The following is a 25578-nucleotide window of genomic DNA, read 5'->3' on the forward strand; positions in this document are numbered from 1 at the left end:
AAAAAAAAAAAAACAGAAGTGCCAAAGGAATAAAGCTATGCTGCCTACAGCATCTGCTACAGCCTGTGTAGAAAGAGAAATTGTTACTATTAACTATCCCAGCATTGCCAGACTGTCTGATTTTTCAAGAGAAACCAAACTTTGGGTTGCCTGCATGAACACCTCCAATATTTTTTTTCATTTGGCAGGAAGACTTCTGTTATAACTGCCATATGTTACAATTGCTGTAGCACAATAAATGAGGGCCTTAAAATCCAATTACATGAATGTGGGGTCTGTACAGACAGCTGGTCTGTGCTATCACCCAAAGTTCCAAAGAAAAGATGATAAAATGCAGGCAACTAAGCACATGCTGAACTGAGAAAGTCTCATGTGGCAATTAGTTTCTCACTTCCTCTCCTCCCCCAAGATGAGAACTTGAATCTGCCTTCACTGGAGGATGGGCCAGGAGGAGGATGGAAGCCAAATTCCAACCCTGTGATTTCATGCTTGCGTGCTCACCAGGTTCCCCCATTACTCACAGTGTGGAGAGGGAGCCTGCAAGCTTCCAAACATATCTGCAGTCCAGTTTGTTCCTTGGTCACATTCTGGGGTACTAGAGATTAGGAAGTCAACAATTTTTTTTTATTTTTTTATCAGGATGTAATTGCTTTACAATGTTGTGTTAGTCTCTGCTGTACAACATCATGAACCAGCTGTATACATATGCCTCCTCCCTCTGAAGCCTCCCACCCACCACCCCGCATCCCACCCGTCTTGGTCATCACAGAGCACAGAGCTGAGCTCCCTGTGCTATACAGCAGCTTCCCACTAGTTACACATATGGTGATGTATATGCTTCAGTGCTATTCTCTCAATTTGTCCCATCCTCTCCTTCACTCTGTGTTCACACATCTCTTCTCTATTTCTGTGCCTCTATTCCTGCCCTGCAAAACGGTTCATCTGTACCATTTTTCTAGACTTCATATATATGCTTTAATATGCAATATCTGTTTTTCTTTTTCTGACTTGCCTCACTCTGTATGACAGGCTCTAGTTTCATCTACAAAGAGGTATGACCTCATGCGGGCCAGAATGGCCATAACCAAAAAATCTGCAAACAACAGATGCTGGAGAGGGTGTGGAGAAAAGGGAACTCTCTTACACTGTTTGTGGTAATGTACATTGGTACAGACACTCTGGAGAACAGTATGGAGGTTCCTTAAAAAAACTAAACGTAGAACTGCCATCTGACCCAGCAATTCCATGACTGGACATACACACTGAGAAAACCATAACTGAACATATGAATTTGAGGAGAACAGAACTCAGTCCATAACAACTGTCTAGGCTGAATTGTCTACAGGAACTGCACACCTCATAATGTAAATGCATGTGTCTCGGGAAGCACTTGGCATAGACATGCCCGTGCATTCGTGCATGCTCAGTGGTGTCTGACTCTGTGACCCTATAGCCCACGAGCCTCCTCTGTCCATGGAATTTCCTAGGCAAGAATACTGGAGTGGGTTGCCATTTCCTCCTCCAGGGGATCTTCCAGGCCCAGGGTTAAAATCTGCTTCTCCTGCGTTGGCAGGCAGATTCTTTACCACTGAGCCACCAGGGAAGCACCATAGACATGCCCAGCAGCAGACTATTTATCTTTCCTAATGACCCTTGCGGTTTCATCTTGAAGCATTGCACTGGCTGTCCCTCTGCCAGTAATGTTAACCAACACTCCACAGGGTGGACTTTTATTCTTTCAACACAGCTCAACTTTTTCCTCCTCCATGAAGCCTCCCAGGACTGCCTATTTCCATCACAGCACTACAGTCAGGCTTTCCCTCTCCTGTGCTCCTCCAGCACTTTGAACTTACCTTATCCTGGCATCTAATGTGTTAACATCTGTTCATCGACATGTCCCCTCCCCCACCCCGCCTCCCCTCCAGGGAGGTAAATTAGTACTTTACCAGCAGAGAATTGGAGAACAGAAATGGTCATCAAATTAAATCCACATCTAGGTTGAGGACTGAACATTCCTAAAGAAAGAAAAGAACACATTGATGGATTCATGACGAACTCATAAAGGGACATTTTTGTGTCCCTCAGGTTCTGTCTTGGACTGGATCATTCTTCATTGTAGGGAGTCATCCTGTGCCCAGTAGGATGTTGAACAACATCCCTGGCCTTAGACTAGACGTCTATAGCAGTTCCCCAGTTGTGACAACCAAAACTTCCTCCGGACACCACCCAGTGTCAGCTGAGGTGAGAGAGCAGGATAGCCTGCAGTTGAGAACCTCTGGTCTAAAGCAACCTTATAATTTATCTCCAAAAGGTGGATAATTTTAATACCAGAAGGGATCCTATTAAGTTACACCATGACACCAGGTGTGAACTGGGACTGTCACAGGTAACCCAAGACATAGAATCACATGATTCCTCTCCCTATAAACTATCTCAGAGAGCAAACCCTAGCCACAGAGGTCAACCTTGGAAACCTCAATAACCATTCTTTTCTTTTCTACTTGTGATTTGCTCTTACACCAGAATATTTCAGCTCAAAAACAAGCAATTTCCAAGCATCAGATCAGGTAGGCTGATCACCTGCTGATGCCTTCCAACCACCCACCTTTGTTTCTTTCTGATGAACAGAAACTGCCACCAACTCAGAGAAGCAGAAGTGAATCTCCTACTTCTCATCCCTCGAGAGAAGCCAGAAAAACCTGGTTAGAGACACCTGCTAGGGGATTTATTCCAGTAGGATGAACCACACAGCTTGTTTCTTATTGTTGTTCAGTCGCTAAATTGTGCTCTTTGTGACCCCCATGGACTGTAGCCCTCCAGACTCCTCTGTCCATGGGAATACTCCAAGCAAGAATACTGGAGTGAGTTGCCATGCCCTCCTCCAGGGAATCTTCCCAACCCAGGGATCGAACCCAGGTCTCCTGCATTGCAGGTGGATTCTTTACCAGCTAAGCTACCAGGGAAGCCCATGTTATATGCTAGGCTGTCATAAAATACCAGACTGGTGGCTTAAACAATAGAAATTTATTTTCCCACAGTTATATAGGCTAGAGATACAAGATGAAGATGTTGGCCAGATTGGTCTCTCCAGAGGCCTCTCTCCTTGGCTTGAACATGGCCATCTTCACACTATGTCCTCATACGGCCTTTCCTCTGTGTGCATGGGTCCCTAGTCTCTTTTCATGCGTCCAAATTTCCTCTTATATGGACACCAGGGAGGCTGGATAAGGCCCACCCTAACATTCTCATTTTAACTTCATCACCTCTTTGAAAGCCCTATCTTCGAATACAGTCACACTGGGAAGTACCATTAAGACTTCAACATACGAATTTTGGGGAGGAACACAATTCAGCCCATAACATTATTGATATAGAAAATGTCTGCTACATATAAATCTTCAAGGTGGGAACCTGCATTCCATCAGCATCAGGCAGGAGTGAAACTGCAGCTCGTTCTCCAGCTCCTATTGCTGAAGATCCTTCAGCTCCATCATCTCACTTCCTCTCCCTCCTCCAGTCAGTAACTCTTCTTGCCTGTTCACTCGATGCCAGCCCCTGCATGTCAGCTATTGTCTTGTGCTACTCTACTTTTCGAGGTACTATACTGTAAGATTTAAAATGTTTCTTTTACTTTCTGTTTGTTTTTTATGTATTATTCACGTGAAAAGTATTAGAACCTTATTACAGTATGATGCAGCTGATCGTGTTAGTTGGGTAGCTAGGCTAATCTTGTTGGACTTAGGAACAAATCGGACTTGCAAACATGCTCTCCGAACAGAACTTGTTTATATGTAGGGGACTTACTGTAAGTTATGTGCATGCCTTAATATGTAATAAAATTATAAATATATAATATAAACATATCATGTGCATATATATTTTTAGCCTATCAAACTGTTAAATTATGCCATTCCCTTGCTTAAAACCCTCCAACAGTTTTCCCACTGGCTTAAAATAAAAGCAAAATTCTCCCCCAGGCCCTACAAGGTCAACCCCCACCATGCCCTCACTTCCTCCCACTGCCCCCTCACTCACTCTGCTTCAGCCATACTGGCCTCCTTGCTGATGGGCACAATCATGTCTCTGGGGGGGTTTTCTCTGCTATTTTCTCTTCCTAGAGCACTCTCCTCTCAGATATCCTCCTTCCTTTCACCCTGCTGCCAGAAAACTGTCTAAAATAGCATCCTCCACCTCTTGCTGTCCCCTAGCATGAGTGCTAAGTCGCTTCAATCGTGTCTGACTCTTTGCAACCCCATAGACTGTAGCCCACCAGGCTCCTCTGTTCATGGGATTTTCCAGGCAAGAATAATGGAGCAGATTGCCATGTCCTCCTCCAGGGGATCTTCCTGACCCAGGGATCAAACCCACATCTCCTGCACTGGCAGGCAGCTTCTTTACCACTAGGGCCACCTGGGAAGCCCCACTGTCCCCTACTTTACTTAATTTTCTCCATAGAATTGAGCACTAATCCTATATCAGAGCAAGGTGTCTTTGATATATACCTTTGTTGAGTGGGCTCCCAACACTTGGAAATGAATTGTCCAAGGAGACCTGTGCTTGGACAGCAAGAGACTTTATTGGAAAGTGGTCCCCAGGCAGAGAGCAGCAGGAAAAGTGCTTTGCCACATGGCTCACTGTCTCAGGTTTTATGGTAATGCGATTAGTTTCTAGGTTGTCTCTGGTCAGTCATCACCCTTGGCCCATAGTCTGAGTCAGGGTCCTTCCTGGTGGCCCGAGCATCTCTCAGCCAAGACGGATTCCAGTGCAAAGGATTCTGGGAGGATGGTTGTCTCCTCCCTCTTTTGGCCCCTCCCAAATTCTCCCGGTTAGTTTTCAGGTGGTAGTACCAAGTTCCTCATTGGGACCTCCTGTTGTGAGACAACTCACCCAAGTGGTTATCATCATGCCTGGCCAAGGTGGGCGGCTTCAGTCGATGATTATCTAACACCTTTATTTGCTTATTTATGTTTGTTTCCTGCACCAGAAAGTAAGATCAATAAGAAGAGAAATTCAGGCTATTTTGTCCCCCACTGTATCCCCAGAATAATGTCTGGACACAGTAGGCACTAGAAAAAGAAAAAGACGGATAGGTAGATAAATAGATAGATAGAGGGCTTCCCTGATGGCTCAGCAGGTAAAGAATCTGCCTGCAATGCAGGGGACACAGGTTCAATCCCAGGGTGGGGAAGAGCCCCTGGAGGAGGAAATGGCAACCCACGCTAGTATTCTTGCCTGGGAAATCCCATGGACAGAGCAGCCTAGAGGGTTACAGTCCATAGGGTCGCCAAGAGTTGGACACAACAGAGCGAGTAAGCACATAGGTAATGATTTCCGTATATGTTATCTATATCTGGTTTATACTATATAATATATACCAGTTCAGTTCGGTCGCTCAGTCATGTCCAACTCTTTGAAACCCCACGGACTGCAGAGCATGCCAGGCTTCCCCATCCATCACTAACTCCCAGAGCTTGCTCAAATTCATGTCCATTGAGTCAATGATGCCATCCAACCATCTCATTCTCTGCCGTCCCCTTCTCCTCTTATAACTTTATTATATATATATAATATATATGGAAAAGAAATAATTAGATTTCTATCTAAAGATATTGAAATACTTGTACCAACTACAAATGGATTTCCTTGGGTCCAGCCTCAACATTTTGTTTCATGCAAAAGAAACACAAAACCAGTTCTAAAGGTCTTGCAAAACAAGTTAGTCATTACTAAAGTCTTCAAGAGACAGCAGAGGAAGTGGAATGATATCACACAAGACTTACCCAATTTCCTTTTATAGCTGTCCTTTAGTCTCCAAGAGGGATTGGTTCCTGGACCCTCCAGACATGAAAATCCACGAACGCTCAAGTCCCTATATAAAATGGTTTATCAATAGTATTTGACATAGATGTGCATATAACCTTATCCACATGCTCCCTTATATTTTAAATCATCTCTAGATTATTTATAATACCTAATACAATGCAAAAGCTAAGAAAATAGTTGCGGATGCAAAGCAAATTCAAGTTTTGCTTTCTGAGACTTTCTCGAATTTTTTATGTTTATTTATTTATTTGGCTGCACTGGGTCTTAGTTGCGGCACGTGGGATCTAGTTCCCTGACCAGGGATTGAACCTGGGCCCCCTGCCTTGAGAACGCAGTCTTAGCAACTGAAGCACCCTGGGATTCCCTGGGAAGTCCCTGGGATTTTTAAAAATATTTTCAATCCAAGGTTCATAGAATCTGTGGATACAGAACCTGCAGATATAGACGGTTAACTTTACTTTCCTTTTCCTCTTTATGGCTGACCCAGTCTCTTTCCTCTCCTTCCAAATTCCACCTGCCTCTTCTCTGCCCCTCCCTCCCAATTGTTATACTGTTCATGGAGTTCCCCGGGCAGGAATACTGGAGTGGATTGCCATTTCCTCCTCCAGATAGTGGAGATAGTGGAGGACAGAGGAGCCTGGAGTGCTGTAGTCCATGGGGTCGCAGAGAGTCAAACAGCACTTAGCGGCTGAAAAACAACAATAACACAATTTTTTTTAATTTAAGTATAATTGCTTTACAGTATTGCATTGGTTTCTACCAAATATCAACAGGAATCAGCCATAGACAGCCCAGCCTTTATATCTTTTTCTCCTAAGGGTAGATTTATATCCCTTCTTATGTAAACCAGTTTAGCCTCTCTTAGTTTTTCCAGTTTCTCTTGTCTCTCCAGTCTTACCCTATTCAATACAACAAAGGATTCAGGTCCAGAAATACTTTGTATGCCTCAGAATATGAGAGGAGACACTGAAATCTTTTATTTTGACCCTCATATATGCGAGTAAGTGTGCCTATGTGCGTGTATATACGTTTGTGTTTTTGTGTGTGTATGTGTATACATCTACATACCATTTTCAAAGAGATACATAATGAAAAGGTAAATACCATTTTCAAATATAAATGAAGGTACATCAAAGATCATATAAACTCCTAGGACATCCCTGGTGGTCCAGCGGTTAAGACTTCGCCTTCCAATGCAGGGGGTGCAGATTCCATCCCTGGTCTGTGAGCTGAGATCCCACATGCCTTGGGATGGCCAAAAGACCAAAACATAAAAAACAGAAACAATGTTGTAACAAATTCAATAAAGACTTTTTCAAAGTCATGAAAAAAATTCCATCAGCTCATTAATTGATGAGGGAATCTATGAAATGTTAAGACATGCTCAGAGGCAATTCAAAGAGCAGATACACAGGTACACAAACATATTGCTATATAAATCAGTCACAAATTCTGAAATGATATGCTAGCTCATGCAAAAGCTGGTTAATATTCTATAGGACGATACTACAATGCAATGTTCAGAATTATATTTTCTATAACAGAAAACTACATGTCTACCAGACAAAATGCATCTTTGTCTAGGGAAAGAGCCATTTCCACTACTATCAAGTTTCTTCATGTTATCTTCTATGCCTACAGAGTTGTGAAATTGCTTGGCAATAGAAAATCCATAAAAGGTGAATCGCAACGCCCCATAGAATCAGATAATCCTTGATACTCAGCTCTCCATAAAAGGAAACTCGGTCACATTGTTACTGAGTCCAGGCTCACTCTGCTTACCACACAACCAGCCAATAAATTTGAGAGATGAGGTGTTGAGACAAGGAAAATCACTTTATTTGAAAGCTGGTTTATTGAGAAAATGGCACACTGATGTCTCAAAATAACTATCAGGGTCTAGATTCCAGGTTCCTTTATAGAATAGAGATGTCGGATGGGGGTAAGGAAGCAAAGAAGAAAGCCCATTGCGTGTGTGTCTGCTCAGTGCAGGCTCCTCTATCCATGGGATTTCCCAGGCAAGAACACCAGAGTGGGTTGCCATTTCCTCCTTCAGGGGATCTTCGCAACCCAGGCATCAAAGCAATGTCTCCTGCAATGCAGGCAGAGTCTTTTACCACTGAGCCATCAGGGAAGCCCTACAAAGTCCATTACTCTGACAAATATCTCCTGGAGGATGTCTGTAGCCATCCACAGGTGGACAAGGTCTTGAACAAAGGACACTTTAGTTTAATATTCAGGCAGTAGGGCAGGGTTCCCTGTGGCAGGCCATTATGTACAAGCAGTGAACAAAAGCAACAGGAAACAAAGGTTAAAGTAACAGATCCAACCTGGAGTCAGAATGGGCTCTTCCTTGCAACATTTTGTCCATTAACAAATCTTGGACATGAGGTGTATTTGGATGCAATATATATATACCTAGAAAAAAAATCCATAACTTAAACAGAAGTTATCTCTAGGTGTGTATTTTTATTAAAATTTCACTTTCTTTTTTGTCCTTTCTCATCAAAATTGCATCATTTATGTTTCCAAGAAATAAATTGTGGCATTGTTGCAGAAACCAGTACTCGAGAAACCAAGCACCACACTCGGAGAGTTGGAGAGCTCAGGTTTATTACGCTGGCGGGCCCAGAGGAGTTAACACTCCAAGCTCTGAGCCCCGAACAAAGGGATTACAGAGTTTTTATAGACAGACTATAGTGGGAAACACTAGCTGTTAATAGGCTGGTTTAAACCAAGGGGTTTTGTGTACTCAGGAACATTGGTCACGATGGGGAGGGGGATGCCTGACCTGGACAGGCATGATTAAGCAGGTTTGCAGGGGCTGGGCAACTGCAAAGAGCAGGACAAGGGTGAGTGAGACAAACTCCAGCTCCTAGTATTGCCAGTCCCCACTTTCTGAGACTATGTGACCTACGTGACCTAGACTTTGCAAGGGGCAAGCTGAGTTACAGAGGCAGAAGGAGCAGGAGGTTACGTCAAAATTTAACTTTTCCTCTTCAGCATAACATATAATGTGATGCTCGACATCACATTAATTGAATTCAACAAACTAAATATATATGTATTAATATGACTAAGGGCTTCCCTGGTGGCTCAGTGGTAAAGAACCTGCCTATAATGCAGGAGACACAGGTTCAATCCCTAGGTCAGGAAGATCCCCTGGAGAAGGAAATGGCAACCCACTCCAGTATTCTTGCCTGGAAAATCCCATGGACAAAGGAGCCTGATGGGCTACGGTCCATGGGGTCACAAAGAGTCAGACACAGATGAGCGATTGAGCCTGCACCACGAGTGTGTATATGTCAATCCCAATCTCTATTATTCTGTTTCCTCAGGTACTAGTGCAGTTGCCTTCGTTTCATACTCTTCTCTTGGAAACATCATAAATGCAAGTTTTTTTGAAGAGATGAATGAGAAAGATCAAGTTTACCTGAACTCACAGGTAGTAAGTGCTGCTATTGAACCCAAAAAGAACACACCTCTCTCCCAGCCTGTGATTCTAAATTTTCAGCACATGGAGGTGAGTCAAAGCTGCAATTTGTACTTGCTTGGGTTTCATGGATGTTAGGCCAAACAATTTGCATATACTCCCTGTCGATGGTTCTGGACCTGCACTGTCCAGTGTCATAACCAGGAGCCAACTAGAGTTATTGAGCATTTGAAGTATGTGAATCTGAATTGAGATTTTTGAAGGGTTAGCATTTCCAGATTTAGAATTAGTATTTCCAGACTTTGAAGACGTTGTAAGAAAAACAATGTGTTAAGCATCTCAATAATTTTATAGTGATTACATATATTGATTTATATTGACACATTCAGTTCAGTTCAGTCGCTCAGTTGTGTCCGACTCTTTACGACCCCATTAACCGCAGCACTCGGGCCTCCCTGTCCATCACTAACTCCTGGAGTCCACCCAAACCCATGTCCATTGAGTCAGTGATGCCATCCAACCATCTCATCCTCTGTTGTCCCCTTCTCCTCCTGCCCTCAATCTTTCCCAGCATCAGGGTCTTTTCAAATGAGTCAGCTCTTTGCATCAGGTGGCAGAAGTATTGGAGTATCAGCTTCAACATCAGTCCTTCCAATGAACACCCAGGACTGATCACCTTTAGGATGGACTGGTTGGATCTCCTTTCAGTCCAAGGGACTCTCAAGAGTCTTCTCCAACACCACAGTTCAAAAGCATCAATTTTTCGGCGCTCAGCCTTCTTCACAGTCCAACTCTCACATCCATACATGACCACTGGAAAAACCACTGACTAGACGGACCTTTGTTGGCAAAGTAATGTTTCTGCTTTTTAATATGCTGTCTAGGTTGGTCATAACTTTGCTTCCAAGGAGTAAGCATCTTTTAATTTCATGGCTGCAGTCACCATCTGCAGTGATTTTAGAGCCCAAAAAAATAAAGTCTGACACTGTTTCCACTGTTTCCCCATCTATTTGCCATGAATTGATGGGACCAGATGCCATGATCTTAGTTTTCTGAATGTTGAGCTTTAAGCCAACTTTTTCACTCTCCTCTTTCACTTTCATCAAGAGGCTCTTTAGTTCTGACACATTCAGTTCAGTTCAGTTCAGTCGCTCAGTCGTGTCCGACTCTTTGCGACCCTATGAATCGCAGCACACCAGGCCTCCCTGTCCATCACCAACTCCCGGAGTTCACTCAGACTCACGTCCATCGAGTCAGTGATGCCATCCAGCCATCTCGTCCTCTGTTGTCCCCTTCTCCTCCTGCCCCCAATCCCTCCCAGCATCAGAGTCTTTTCCAGTGAGTCAACTCTTCACATGAGGTGGCCAAAGTACTGGAGTATCAGCTTTAACATCAGTCCCTCCAATGAACACCCAGTACTGATCACCTTTAGGATGGACTGATTGGATCTCCTTTCAGTCCAAGGGACTCTCAAGAGTCTTCTCCAACACCACAGTTCAAAAGCATCAATTCTTTGGCGCTCAGCCTTCTTCACAGTCCAACTCTCACATCCATACATGACCACAGGAAAAACCATAGCCTTGACTAGATGAACCTTTGTTGGCAAAGTAATGTCTCTGCTTTTCAATATGCTATCTAGGTTGGTCATAACTTTCCTTCCAAGGAGTAAGCGTCTTTTAATTTCATGGCTGCAGTCACCATCTGCAGTGATTTTAGAGCCCAAAAAAATAAAGTCTGACACTGTTTCCACTGTTTCCCCATCTATTTCCCATGAAGTGATGGGACCGGATGCCATGATCTTAGTTTTCTGAATGTTGAGCTTTAAGCCAACTTGTTCACTCTCCACTTTCACTTTCATCTAGAGGCTTTTTAGTTCCTCTTCACTTTCTGCCATAAGGGTGCTATCATCTGCATATCTGAGGTTACTGATATTTCTCCCAGCAATCTTGATTCCAGCTTGTGTTTCTTCCAGTCCAGCGTTTCTCATGATGTACTCTGCATATAAGTTAAATACGCAGGGTGACAATATACAGCTTTGACGTACTCCTTTTCCTATTTGGAACCAGTCTGTTGTTCCATGTCCAGTTCTAACTGTTGCTTCCTAAATGATATTATTTTGAATATGCATACATGCATGCTAAGTCACTTCAGTCATGTCTGACTGTTTGTGACACTATGGACTGTATCCCTCCAGGCTCCTCTGTCAATGGGATTCTCCAGGCAAGTATACTGGAGTGGGTTGCCATGCTCTCCTTCAGGGGATCTTCCCGACCCAGGGATCGAACCTATGTCTCTTTTGTCTCCTGCATTGGCAGGCAGGTTCTTTACTACTAGTGAAACCTGGAAAGCCCTATTTTGAATATAGGGGGCTAAATAAAATAGGTTCCTAAAATTGATTTGATCTGTTTCTTTTCCTTTTTTAATGTGGTAGAAATTTTCAAGTTATTAATACATAAGTGATTTACATGATATTTCTCTTGTGCAGTGTCATTTTAGTACATGGAATTATTTTAGTTGCAGGTACCTCCTACATCTGTGAAATCTGAATTGAGACATAGTGTTTATTCTTGCATAGACACATGGAATTAATTACTAAGACTACATAATTCAATTAGAAGGAAAATTTTTATATAATCCATTGCCTTCTTGCATTCCCTGCCCAAACTCTTAAAGGCAGGAGGGTTAATAGCCAGACATAGCCACCTCCATTTAGAAAGTAAGAGTTGCAAGAAATCCTGCCATTGTTTCACAACATAGATGAACCTTGAGGGCATTATGGCTAAGTGAAGTAAGTCAGACACAGAAAGAAATATCAAATGATCTCATCTATACGTGGAATCTGAGAAAACCAAGCTCACAGAAACAAAGGACAGATTGGTGGTTGCCAGGGATGGCAGGTGGGAGAAACAGGTAAAAATGATCAAAGGTTACAGCTTCCAGTTATAGATGAATGAGTTCTGGGGATGTGATGGAGAGAAGGATGACTCCAATTTAACAATACTGTATTGTATATTTGAAAGTTGCTGACAGAGTAGCTTTTAAAAGTTCTCACCACAAAATGCAAATTGTAATTATGTGAAGTGATGGACATTAACTACCTTATTGCAATAATTATTTTGCAGTAGATACATATATCAGTCATTACATTGTATACCTAAACTTATACAATGCTATATACCAAATCACAATAAAACTAGAAAAAATAATATTTTTTACATTTTAAGAAAACAAGAATGAAGTGAGGGAAGATGAAGAAACATAGGTTTTCTCCATCTGATGCATGAAATCTAGGTATGAAATTTTTGATGTAGGGCATGGGACAGCAGGCATGGAGTGAGATATCTAGGGATGGTCTGGCGGATTATCAAAGGAGATATGGCCCCCAAACAGGAGAACATCTACCTCATCTCCTTGGCCCAATTAAATGATGCTCTGGACATCCTTGAGACCAAAAAAAGAGAGAGAGAAACTTAAGGCTGACTTTCTTCTCTCTCCTGGTGATGTCTCTTCCCTACACTAGCCCTGTCATCGCAAGAGCAATTACTGTGTTGTAAGAGGTCAAGGCAGAATTGATATAGAAATCAAGGAAATTTGACTTAGAGAGTACTTGGAAGAAAACTTTCAGTTCAGTTCAGTTCAGCCGCTCAGTCATGTCCGACTCTTTGCAACCCTATGAATCGCAGTACGCCAGGCCTCCCTGTCCATCACCAACTCCCGGAGTTCACTCAGACTCACGTCCATTGAGTCAGTGATGCCATCCAGCCATCTCATCCTCTGTCGTCCCCTTCTCCTCCTGCCCCCAATCCCTCCCAGCATCAGAGTCTTTTCCAGTGAGTCAACTCTTCACATGAGGTGGCCAAAGTACTGGAGTTTCAGCTTTAGCATCATTCCTTCCAAAGAAATCCCAGGGCTGATCTCCTTAAGAATGGATTGGTTGGGTCTCTTTGCAGTCCAAGGGACTCTCAAGAGTCTTCTCCAACACCACAGTTCAAAAGCATCAATTCTTTGGCGCTCAGCCTTCTTCACAGTCCAACTCTCACATCCATACATGACCACAGGAAAAACCATAGCCTTGACTAGATGAACCTTTGTTGGCAAAGTAATGTCTCTGCTTTTCAATATGCTATCTAGGTTGGTCATAACTTTCCTTCCAAGGAGTAAGCGTCTTTTAATTTCATGGCTGCAGTCACCATCTGCAGTGATTTTAGAGCCCAAAAAAATAAAGTCTGACACTGTTTCCACTGTTTCCCCATCTATTTCCCATGAAGTGATGGGACCGGATGCCATGATCTTAGTTTTCTGAATGTTGAGCTTTAAGCCAACTTGTTCACTCTCCACTTTCACTTTCATCTAGAGGCTTTTTAGTTCCTCTTCACTTTCTGCCATAAGGGTGGTGTCATCTGCATATCTGAGGTTATTGATATTTCTCCTGGCAATCTTGATTCCAGCTTGTGTTTCTTCCAGCCCAGCATTTCTCATGATGTACTCTGCATATAAGTTAAATAAGCAGGGTGACAATATACAGCCTTGACGAACTCCTTTTCCTATTTGTGTGGGTCTTATACTCTTTTTTCTATTTGACCCCCATGGTGGAGGACAAAGTCCTGAAACCAGTAACATCTTGCAAAATTCTGACTCCCAGAGAGAGAGATGAGCTTGTTTTCTGTTATGTGGAATCCCTGGGATTCTGGGGGCAGGTATATGGTGGTCATCTTCTTCACTTAAAATAGAAATCAGCTGATCCTCTTTAACCCATGGTGTCACCAGCCAAGGCTGACATGTAGAGTTGTCCCTCCCAAGGAACGACATGAGGAGCCTGTTCTATTTTCAGGTGAAGCCCGGGGTCAAGAAGACCTTCTGCGTCTACTGGAAAGACACAAAGGAGGGCGGCCGCTGGTCCAAGGATGGCTGTGCTCTGAAACAAGCGAACAAGACTCACACGATATGCAGCTCCACTCACCTGTCCAGTTTTGCTGTTCTCATGGCCTTGCATGGCCAGGTAGGATGTAACTATTGAATTCCTCTAGCTAACCCCTTTTGAGGCCCTGCTAGGTGGCCCTATGGTAAAGAACCTGCCTGCCAGTGCAGGAGATGTAACAGACGTGGGTTTGATCCCTGGGTTGGGAAGATCCCCTAGAGAAGGAAATGGCAACCCACTCCAATTCTTGCCTGGAAAACCCTATGGACAGAGGAGCCTGGCGGGCTACAGTCCACAGGATCACAAAGAGTCAGACACAGCTGAGCAACTCACACTACTACACTACTGGGTGGCCATCACTGCTATAAAGAAAAGTTTAACAGATCAAGTCTGGAGTGATAGGAGAAGCATACTGCTTTAGATAGAGTGATCGGAGGAGAATGAGCTATTCAAGCTGAAATCTGAATATTAAGTCAGCAGTGTTACAACGTGGATGAATCTCAAAAATACCACGCTGAGTGAAAGATGTTAGACACAAAGGACCATATACTGTAGGGTTCCACTTACATGAAATGTCTAGGATAGGCAAATCTGGCCTTCCCTGGTGGTCAGTGGTTAAGGATCTGCCTTATACAAGGGACACCCTTGGGTATAAGACATTCTTATACAGGGTTTGATCCCTGGTCTGGGAGGATCCCACATGCTGAGGAGCAACTGAGCTTGTGCTCTGGAGCCTACTAGCCGCAACTACTGAGCCCACGTGCCACGAGTACTAAAGCCGACTCGCCCTAGAGCCTGTGCTCTGCAATAAGGGAAGCCGCCACAGTAAGAAGCCCTCACACAGCAACAAGAGAGTCGCCCCCACCCGCCACAACTAGAGAAAGCCCACAAGCAGCGATGAAGACCTAGCACAGCCAAATATAAAATAAACTTTAAAAATAAATATTTGGAATAGGCAAATCCATAAGACAGAGCACACAAACCCAGTGGGTTCTAGAAAGAATAGAGTGAATGAGAGGGAAGTGGGAAAAGTCAGGTTTGGAAAGAAGGGAGCAGAGGAAAAGTGTCAGACCACAAATGCCATAGTCAGGAGTTTAGATTTCATTCAAATTGCAGTGGAGAGACAATAGAGGACGTGCATCAGGGATGCTACAGATTTATGTTATTAGAAAGTATCTCTGGCTCCTGAGTCAAGAATGGTCAGCAGTGCAGCAGAAGTAGCCCGGCAGAGAGATGATGGTGCTCAGGATTTGGATGGCAGCTGCAGAGTTGGTGGGAAAAGGTCACCTATATATATATATCCTAAAGGTGGGTTCAGAGGACTTATTGATGACATCGGCTGGGTGACAGCACACAGGAAGTCTGCACCCCTCCCCTCATTGCAGAGATACAGGTGGTCTGCCTATTTTGGGATGCCAAATTCCAAGGGGTGGGAGAATATAATCCCAGGGCAGGAAAGCATGACTGTGGTCCCCTCTCTGCTGGGTCCCAGGAGGAGGATCCCGCACTGACTGTGATCACCTACGTGGGGCTGAGCCTCTCTCTGCTCTGCCTCCTCCTGGCGGCCCTCACCTTCCTGCTGTGCAAAGCCATCCAGAACACCAGCACCTCGCTCCACCTGCAGCTCTCGCTCTGCCTCTTCCTGGCCCACCTGCTCTTCCTCACAGCCATCGACAGAACTGAGAACAAGGTACTTATACTGTCCCAGAATGTGCCTGCCTCAGGGGATCCTGAATTCATGGGGCCATGCTGCCTCGGACCCCTCAATAAAATAGCCTAGGGTCCTAGATGGAGGATGCATGGCGAGGTGAGCAGTGCTGGCATTATCAACCATCTTTACTTTCAACGACCATGATCTAATAGCAGTGCTTCTGAACTCAATGCCAGTATTAAGGAGAGGTCCTGGGGCCATGCTCCACCCTAACAGACCCTCCTGGTGACACCTTCCTCCTCCCCCAGGTGCTGTGCGCCATCATCGCAGGTGCCTTACACTATCTCTACCTGGCCTCCTTCACCTGGATGCTGCTGGAGGGTCTGCACCTCTTCCTCACTGCACGCAACCTGACGGTGGTCAACTACTCCAGTATCAACAGACTCATGAAGTGGCTTATGTTCCCAGTGGGCTATGGAGTCCCAGCTGTGATTGTGGCCATTTCTGCAGCCTCCAGGCCTCATCTTTATGGAACACCTGATCGGTAAGATTGACTCTCACCCTGTGCCATGGACAGATTTGAGGGCAGTGTTATTGGCAATGATTCGGATAAACACAACAAATGCACTCTACTTTCCCTTTGAGTGTAAGGGCTTTAACTTCTTTCCCAGTGAGGCAGGGAAAGATGATGTGGAAAATTTTGCAGTTAGGTCCCAGCTTTATCCTTCCCATAATTTGTGACCTCAAGTCCTCAAGTCTCATGCTCAGTTGCTAAGTCATGTCCAACTCTGTGATCCCATGAACTGTAGCCTGCCAGGCTCCTCTGTCCATGGCATTTCCCAAGCAGCAATACTGGAGTGGGTTGGCATTTTCTCCTTCAGGGGATCTTCCCAACCCGGGGATCAAACCCATGGCTTCTGCCGTGTATCCTGCATTGCAGGCGGATTCTTTACCCCTGGGCCACCTGGAAAGCCCCCTCGAGTCTCAGTGCCCTCGTTACTGAAACGGGGATAATAGTCATCTCCATGGTTCACCACCCTCGAAATACTGGTATTAAAATTCAACAGGTCTGTGCTTGTAAACTGTTTCATGTAGCAGTAACACATGGAAGCAAACAATCAAAGCCTGCATTGTCATCAGCTGACATTTTCAAGAAACATTGGGAAAGTTCTCTGTTATAAAAAGATGTCATTTCGTGTCCATTTCATGTGCTTTCTTTGATCTCCCTTCGTGTTCCTTTTCCCATTGTTCCCAGATGCTGGCTTCACCTGGACCAGAAATTCATCTGGGCTTTCCTTGGACCTGTCTGTGCCATTATCTGTGTGAGTGAATATGTGACTCCAGTGTTCCTGACCTAAGCAGAAGCACCAGACATGCTGGGTGCAGAATAGAACAGGGACACGCATTTTCTCAATTATATGGTTTGATTTTTCCACCTGCTACCAATTCAAATCCATGTGCTGGGAGGTAGGGGTCGTGTGCAATCTACAGCAGACATGGTACATTTTGTTTAATGGCTTTTCAATTTTTTTTCAGTATAGTTGTTTTACAATGTTTTGTTAACTTCTACTGCACAGCAAAAGGAATCAGCAATACATATATGTATATATGTCCCTTCCATTTTGGGTTTCCCTCCCATTTAGAAGACCACATTGTGCTCTACAGTATGTTACCACAAATTGAATAGACACAGTACATTTTAACTTGTATTCTCCATGGTCTGTGTCACTCTTGCAGGTGAATTTTGTATTTTTTGTCATGGTTTTTTGGATTTTGAAAAGAAAACTTTCCTCTCTCAACAGTGAAGTGTCAACCATCCGGAACGTAAAGTAAGTTAAGGTATTTTCTAAATAAAATGGTATTTTCTAACCCCCTTTTCTTCTACTCACTTCTTACTGGTCCCTCCTACATATCCACAGAGACATAGATGCACAGTCAGCCTCTAGGAACTAGCAAGATCACTGCCGCCTTCCACTGCCACAATGAGAAGCTATATTCAATTACCGGGACTCAAAAAAAGAAAGTGAGATAGATATTATACATGTTATAAAATTTAAAAAAAGTTAATTAAAAAAAAAAGTGAGATAGAAGTTTATATTACTCTCATGCCACAGAACAGAGCTCCACAGAGTGATCCAGGACTCAAGCTCTTTCTATTTTTGTTGCTCCGCCAGCCCGTAGGATGTTATATCCCATCCATGGGAAGGAAGTGACATGCAATTTGCCCAAGTTCCATATTTACTCATACCCCATTGGTTAGACTTTGGTCATGTGGTGACACCTAGCTGCAAAGGAGGCTGGGAAATGTAGTTTCTAACTGGGCATGCATGTGTCCTTGATGAATCTCAGAAAGGAAAGAGATCTAACACTAAAAACAAGAGGAGGGACTTCCCTGCTGCAAAACACAAGAGGCAATAGTTCAGGAAAGATTTAGGTTAAAATATATTTTGTATAATACTGTTTCCAAAAATTGGGGACTATGAGTATTTTTTTTATTTTGCAGCATCCATCTTTTTTTTAATTTATTTTTAAGTGGAGACAATTGCTCTTCAGTGTTGTGTTGCTTTCTTCCATACAACAATGTGAATCGGCCATGAATATACATATATCCCTCCCTCTTGAACCTCCCTCAACCCCCCCCATCCCACCCCTCTAGGTCATCACATTGAGCTGATCTCCCTGTGCTATACAACAGCTTCCCATTAACTATCTTACCCATGGTAATGTATATGTTTCAATGCTACTCTCTCATTTGTCCCACCCTCTCCTTCCCCTGCTGTGTCCACAGATCTATTCTCTATGTCTCTATCTCTATTCCTGCCTAGCAAATAGGTTCATCAGCACCATTTTTCTAGATTCTATATATATGCCTTAATATATGATATTTATTTATTTATTTGTTTTTCCCTTTCTGACTTACTTCACTCTGTATAACAGGCTCTAGGTTCATCCACTTCAGTTCAGCTGACTCTCATTTGTTCCTTTTTCTTGCTGAGTAATATTTCATTGTACCTTTGTTATGTATGTACCACAAATTGTTTATCTATCCATCTGTCAACAGGTTGCTTCCATGTCCTGGCTATTGTAAATAGTGTGCACCATCCATCTTAATTTGAACTTGTAGTTTGCTGAGGTTTTCATTGTAATCACAAAAACAGCACATTTGTTACTTGTTTATTATTTGTCAAAAGTTTTCAAAATATATAAAGTTAAAAGTGACAGCCCCTTGCTCCCAGTTTTCCTACTACTTTACCTACCAGGAAATCCAGAGGTAAGAAACTGTATGATATGATGTATCTGATATTTTCCCAGGCCTTTTTCTGTGCATTTTCTATAGAACAGAGCATACATACAATAGCATCACACTACACAAATTGTTCCTCAACTAGCTTTTCTCAGTTACATACTATATTTTAAAATTAGAGATATATAGATATATAAATAAGGTGACCTTGCATCTCAGTTTTCCTGGAATGGTCCCAGTTTATGTTTGCTGATGCATTATGTTTTAATAACATCCCTTTTTTATTGAAGCATAGTTAATTTAAAATGTTCTGTTAGTTTCATGTGTACCACAAAATGATTTGGTTACACACACACACATATATATTATATATTCTTTTTCAGATTCTTTTCTATTATAGCTTGTTACAAGATAATGAATATAGTTCCCCTGAATTGCACCCCTTTTGATCTCAAAAGCCTTCCTGCTTGAATAACAAACTATAAGACCTCCCCATCTATAAGTGATATAGACAGAATGAGACAAAGAACTTTATAGTTTTAGAATGTTCTGCATGTGTATGGTACTAATTTGGGTGGCGCTAGTGGTAAAGAACCCACCTGCCAATGCAGGAGACACAGGTGATGCGGATTCGATCCCTGTGTCAGGAAGATCCCCTGGAATAGGAAATGGTAACCCACTCCAATATTCTTGCCTAGAGAATCCCATGGACAGAGGAGCCTGATGGGCTACAGTCCATGGGGTTACAAAGAGTCGGACATGACTGAAGCAACTTTGCATGCACAATTTTGTTCTACGTGCTGTCCTAAATATGTCCCATATGTTAAGTCTCAATATTTTCAGCAACCCTATGAAATAGGACTATTACAAATATTAGAGAACTGAGTTACAGGAAAGTAGGAAAATTCCCCCGCAGTGCAGGGATTAGGATTCATCGCTTTCACTGCGATGGCCCAGCTTTGACCCCTGATCAGGGAACTAAGATCTCCCAAGCTGCATGATATGGCCCAAAAAAAGGTGGGAGGGGTGGAAAGAAAGCCAGAAAGTAACTTTCCCAAGGTCACAAAGTTAGTTAGTGCTGGCTTGGATTTAAAACACAGGCATTTTAGCTCCAGAGTTGCTCACCATTAACAACTATGCTGTAGGAATGGTCACAATCATTATCAGGTTTCTTTACATTATCAATTATTCCTACCCAGGATGCTGACACTCAAAGCCACAGCTCAGCTCTTCATCTTGGGATGCACGTGGTTTCTGGGACTCCTGCAGGTGGGACCGGCTGCCCGCGTCATGGCTTACCTCTTCACCATCATCAACAGCCTGCAGGGCGTCTTCATCTTCCTGGTGTACTGCCTCCTCAGCCAGCAGGTAAACAGTGGCCTCTTTCTTTGTATATATATAAATTAGTTCTGTCTGTTCATTTTTCTAAGTCTATTTATTTTTGGCTGCATTGGGTCTTCACTGCTTTGTGTGTATGGGTGTGTGCGGGCTTTCTCTAGTTGCAGAGAGCTGGGCACACTCTACACTGGAGGAGTTCCTCATCACGGTGGCGTCTCTCATTGTGGAGCACAGGCTCTAGGGTGCTCGGGCTTCAGTAGTTGCAGTACATCGGCTCAGTCGCTCCATGGCACGTGGAATCTTCCCAGACCAGGAATTGAACTGATGTCCCCTGTATGGGCAGGTGGATTCCCATCCACTGTACCACCAGGGAAGTCCAGCAGATGCTGCTGATGGCCCCCTCATAGCCCTTTGGCATTCTATTCTACATGCCCATGATTGTTTATTATAAATACCTGTGCCAGTGCCAGTGGGCTTCTTACTGCCCACAAGACATGCCTGGTTCATGTGCAGGGAAAACTGGTATTTTCAGAGAATAGTGACCCTTGAAAGCAGCCTCACCAATGACTGATGGGTGCTAGTAGACGGATGCCCCAGCTCCCTTGTCTCTGAGGTGAATAACCCTGAAGTATGTCCTATGCTCTCTCCAGAACCCCACCCGCCCCGTGACACTGAACCCCAGCTGTCCACAGTGGAAACACAGAATGAAGGGTTATACATCTTTTATTAGCTGTCTTTCTTTCCCTGTCTCACTTTTGCACAGATCTACTGGTGTTTCTTGGGTGTACCTGTGTGCTCAGTTGTTCAGTTGTGTCTGACTCTTTGCAACCCCATGGACAGTAGCCCATCAGGTTCCTCTGTCCATGGGATTATCCCAGCAAGAATACTGGAGTGGGTTGCTATCTATTCCTCCAGCAGATCTCCCAACCCAGGTATCAAACCTGCATTGACAGGTGGATTCTTTACCACTTAGCCACCTGGGAAGCTCCTCTGGGTGTTCGTGTTCATGTTCAGTTGTTCAGCTGTGTCTGACTCTTTGGAACCCTATGGACTGTAGCCTACCAGGCTCTTCTGTCCATAGGATTTTCCAGGCAAGAATACTAGAGCATGTTGCCATTTCCTACTCCAGGGGATCTTCCCAATCCAGGAATCAAACCCGTGACTCTAGTGTCTCCTGCATCGGCAGGTAGATTCTTTACCACTAGTGCCATCTGAGAAGCCCTGAGAGCTAGATTGAGGAATTTTCTTCCTCAATTTTCTTCTATCTTATTCCTTTGCATATGCACATTTTGTTAATTTTCTATGACAAATGTGTATCCTGTAATATGAAAAAAATTATTGTGGTAAATTATACATAACAAAATTTGTCATTTTAACCTTGTTAATTGTACAGATCAGTAGCATTAGGTACATTGACATTGTCATGCAACCATCACCACCATCCATTCTAGAACTTTTTGATCATCCCAAACTGAAACCTCGTATCCCTTAAACAATAATGCTGTATTCTCCCCTGCCAAGCTCCTGGTGACCACTACTCTACTTTCTGTCCCAGTTAATTTGACTATTACAGGTTCTCAACATGTGGAATCATACAGTAGTTGTCCTTTGGTGTCTGGCTTATATATTTCCTGATGGCTCAAATGATAAAGAATCTGCCCTCAGTGCAGAAGACCTGGGTTCAACCCGTGAGTTGGGAAGATCCCCTGGAGAAGGAAATGGCTACCTACTCCAGTATTCTTGCCTGGAAAATCCCGTGGACAGAGGAGACTGGCGAGCTACAGTCCATGCGGTCTCAAAGAGTCAGACACAACTGAGTGACTAACAGTTTTTTTAACACATATATTTCACTCAGTGTAATGTCTCCAAGGTTTATCCATGTTGTAGGCTGTTTCAGAATTTTATTCCTTTTTAAGGCTAAATTACATTCCATTGTATGCATATATCACATTTTGTAGGAAAAGGTTTTTCATAATGTTCCCATCCTCTTCCTAACTCACTGACTTTTCTCTTCTCCAACATTAACAAAAATAATCCTGGTATTTTCTTCGATGTTCCAGGTCCAAAAGTGGTTTGGTGAGATCATCAAATCTAAATCTGAGTCTGAGGCTTACACACTTTCCAGCAGGTTTGGTGCTGACTCAAAACCCAGTGAGGTAAGACTTGGGGTTTATTCTAATGTGCCACGCCTTGACACACCAAACTTCCTTTCCCTTGTCTTAGAACAAGCTCCCTTTCATGCCGAGTGTGGGGAGGAGTCCTTTTCCTGATGACTTGGTTTGCATTCCTCATTCCCATCATATTGTTTCTCACTGTTTCTTTCTTGCTCACTAATAGTGCCTAACCTGGCTGTTGTATTAATATATATTCTCATCATTCCAAGTAGGGGATAGTTAGGGAATTTGAGACTGACATGTACACACTGCTGTATTTAAAATGGATAACTAACAAGGATCTACTTATTATACAGGGAACTCTGATCGATGTTATGTAATAACCTAAATGGGAAAATGATTTGAAAAAGAATAGATACATTCATATATGTAACTGAATCACTTTGCTGTGCCCCCGAAACTAACACAGCATTGCCAATCAACTATGGTAGTGGTGGTGGTTTAGGGGCTAAGTCATGTCTGACCCTTTGTGGCCCCTTGAACTCTAGACTGCCAGGCTCCCCTGTCCATGGGATTTCCTAGGCAAGAATACTGGAGTGGATTGCCCTTTCCTTCTCCAGTTGATCTTCCCAACCCAAGGATTGAACCTGTGTCTCCTGCTTGGCAGGTGAATTCTTTACCACTGAGCTGCCTGGGAAGCCCCAATATAAAAATAAAAGCTTTTTAAAAAATAAATAAAATAGATAACTAATAAGAACCTGCTGTATAGCACAAGGAACTCTACCCAATACTCTGTAATGATTTATGGGAATAGAATCTAAAACAGTGGATACAGGGACTTCCCTGGCGGTCCAGTGGTTAAGACTCCATGTTTCCAATGCAGGGGCCATAGATTCGATCCCTGGTCAAAGAACTAAGATCCTGCATGCCGCATGGCGTGGCCAAAATTTTTTTTTTAAGTGGATATGCTGAACAGGAGAAATAAACACAACATTGTAAATGAACTATAGTCCAATAAAAATTAATTTTTTTTAAAGTATGGGTAAAACATATCACCAGCACCACTACCATCTAAAGTAGACTCCTTTAGGGGGAGACTTACAATCACAGACATAGCAGAGTGGTCATCATCCCTCGAAATATGGCTGTTTCAAAAAGAGGTGGACTTGAGCCCCATGGAGGTAGTGGATACTACAGAAAGGGATCCAGAAGAGGAGGCCCACCCCAAATGTTCTACATAATTATAGAGGAGGAGTGCATGTAATAATGGGACCTTCCTGGGAGAGGAAATGGTCCTGTTAGAAAGAGAACCTCTCTGGAACTTGGTTGTTGGTTTTGTTTGTTCTTTCATTGAGCTAACTCAGGATTGATGGCATCAAGGAATGCGCTCCAAGTACTACCTGAGACTTCTCTCCACAGTTGTACCCTAACTGATCTTTTAAAGAAATGAGAGGACATACTTGTAAGAAGGTATGTCACTAGACAGGCTCCAAAGATTCTAATCCATAAAAATTCTCCCAATCTCATTTGGCTTTATGTCTTCCATGTACATGCCTACCACATCTGCTAACCAAAAAGCCTTAGAATGTGTTACTTTTAAGCGAACCAAAATTGAGAAATTTCTGAAACACTGTTTCTACATTTCTTGAGAAAATATGGAATTTTCTTCAGCAGTGGAAATATTGAGGTCACTGAAGAAACAGTGACCTCCAAATTCTTTCCTGGGGGAAGGGAAGGGGAATTCATTCTAAACCTTTCCAAAAGGACCAAGAAGAAAATGGAACCAGGAAAAAGTGTTAGGGCAGGCATGTCAAATGATCAGAACATTTCTTTTTGGAAAAATTTTTTATAAATATTAAGCTTACAGAGAATAGAGCCAATCAAGTCATAAGAAAAAATATTAAGTTTAATATTCTCAATAAGAGTAAAATTGTTATAGCTGCTAACCACTGGCTGTGACCTTTGAAATGTTTCCCAGATAACCCAAAAGAATTCCCAAAGCTGCCAGCACTCCAACTACTAGTTTCCCACAATGAATAAGGATACGTTGTTATTATTACTATTATTGCTTAACACTATGGAAATTGAATGAGTGTATCTTTAAAAAAGAAAGGATACATGATACATTTACATATTGTATATTTATGATATATTTTATATGTAGCTACATTTAAGAAATATAATTGCTTTAATTAGAAGAATTTCTGAAGTTTTTCCTTTTTTATGCAGAGAGTATGAGTAAAAAGCTAACAAAACCCTTTGTCCTTTATAGACAAACTTGATCTTGGGTTAACTTTCTAGCTCTGCTCCTCACAAACTTGATAGCATTGGAAGGTCGGTTGTATAACCAGGGAATACTGCTTATGGGAAAGTCTTGCTCGAGCAAAGAAATTCTGCAAATGAACAATAAATACCAGGAGGGAAGGCATAGCTTTGGACTTCCTGTAATAACAATCAGGAATCCTATCTCCGTGGGCAGCTGTAGGGAGATACTTGTTCCTCTGTGGAGCCTGAAACTTCTAAACCAAGCTACAACTTGTAGGCGGCAAAGAGAATATTTATTGAGTTCTAGAATATGTCCAACAGTAAAGGAGAAAAGGAAAGATATAAACATCTGAATGCAGAGTTCCAAAGAACAGCAAGAAGAGATAAGAAAGCCTTCTTCAGCGATCAATGCAAAGAAATAGAGGAAAACAACAGAATGGGAAAGACTAGAGATCTCTTCAAGAAAATCAGATATACCAAAGGAACATTTCATGCAAAGATGGGCTCGATAAAGGACAGAAATGGTATGGACCTGACAGAAGCAGAAGATATTAAGAAGAGATGGCAAGAATACACAGAAGAACTGTACAAAAAAGATCTTCACGACCCAGATAATTACGATGGTGTGATCACTGACCTAAAGCCAGACATCCTGGAATGTGAAGTCAAGTGGGCCTTAGAAAGCATCACTACGAACAAAGCTAGTGGAGATGACAGAAGTCCAGTTGAGCTATTCCAAATCCTGAAAGATGATGCTGTGAATATGCCAGCAAATTTGGAAAACTCAGCAGT

At 42.9% G+C, this 25578-nt stretch overlaps 1 protein-coding gene across 3 annotated transcripts in view; it reads left to right on the forward strand.

Moving 5' to 3' along the window:
- The window catches only part of ADGRE3 (adhesion G protein-coupled receptor E3), a 61881-nt gene that overhangs the window by 34198 nt on the left and 2105 nt on the right, over positions 1-25578 (forward strand). For 2 of the 3 annotated variants that reach the window (XM_086408798.1, XM_086408799.1), the window contains 8 exons: positions 9162-9346; positions 14088-14255; positions 15667-15864; positions 16134-16369; positions 17081-17147; positions 17563-17654; positions 20269-20437; positions 22468-22563. In XM_086408798.1, the coding sequence (XP_086264924.1) occupies positions 9162-9346; positions 14088-14255; positions 15667-15864; positions 16134-16369; positions 17081-17147; positions 17563-17654; positions 20269-20437; positions 22468-22563 (1211 nt within the window). Of the gene's footprint in view, positions 1-9161; positions 9347-14087; positions 14256-15666; positions 15865-16133; positions 16370-17080; positions 17148-17562; positions 17655-20268; positions 20438-22467; positions 22749-25578 lie in introns of those variants that run through there. The other variant, XM_086408800.1, reaches the window with a different exon arrangement.

Source organism: Bos grunniens, chromosome 7 (assembly GCF_055505025.1).
Source record: "Bos grunniens cultivar Pamir isolate PY7600 chromosome 7, Bosgru_T2T1.0, whole genome shotgun sequence".
Taxonomy (NCBI): Eukaryota; Metazoa; Chordata; class Mammalia; order Artiodactyla; family Bovidae; genus Bos; species Bos grunniens.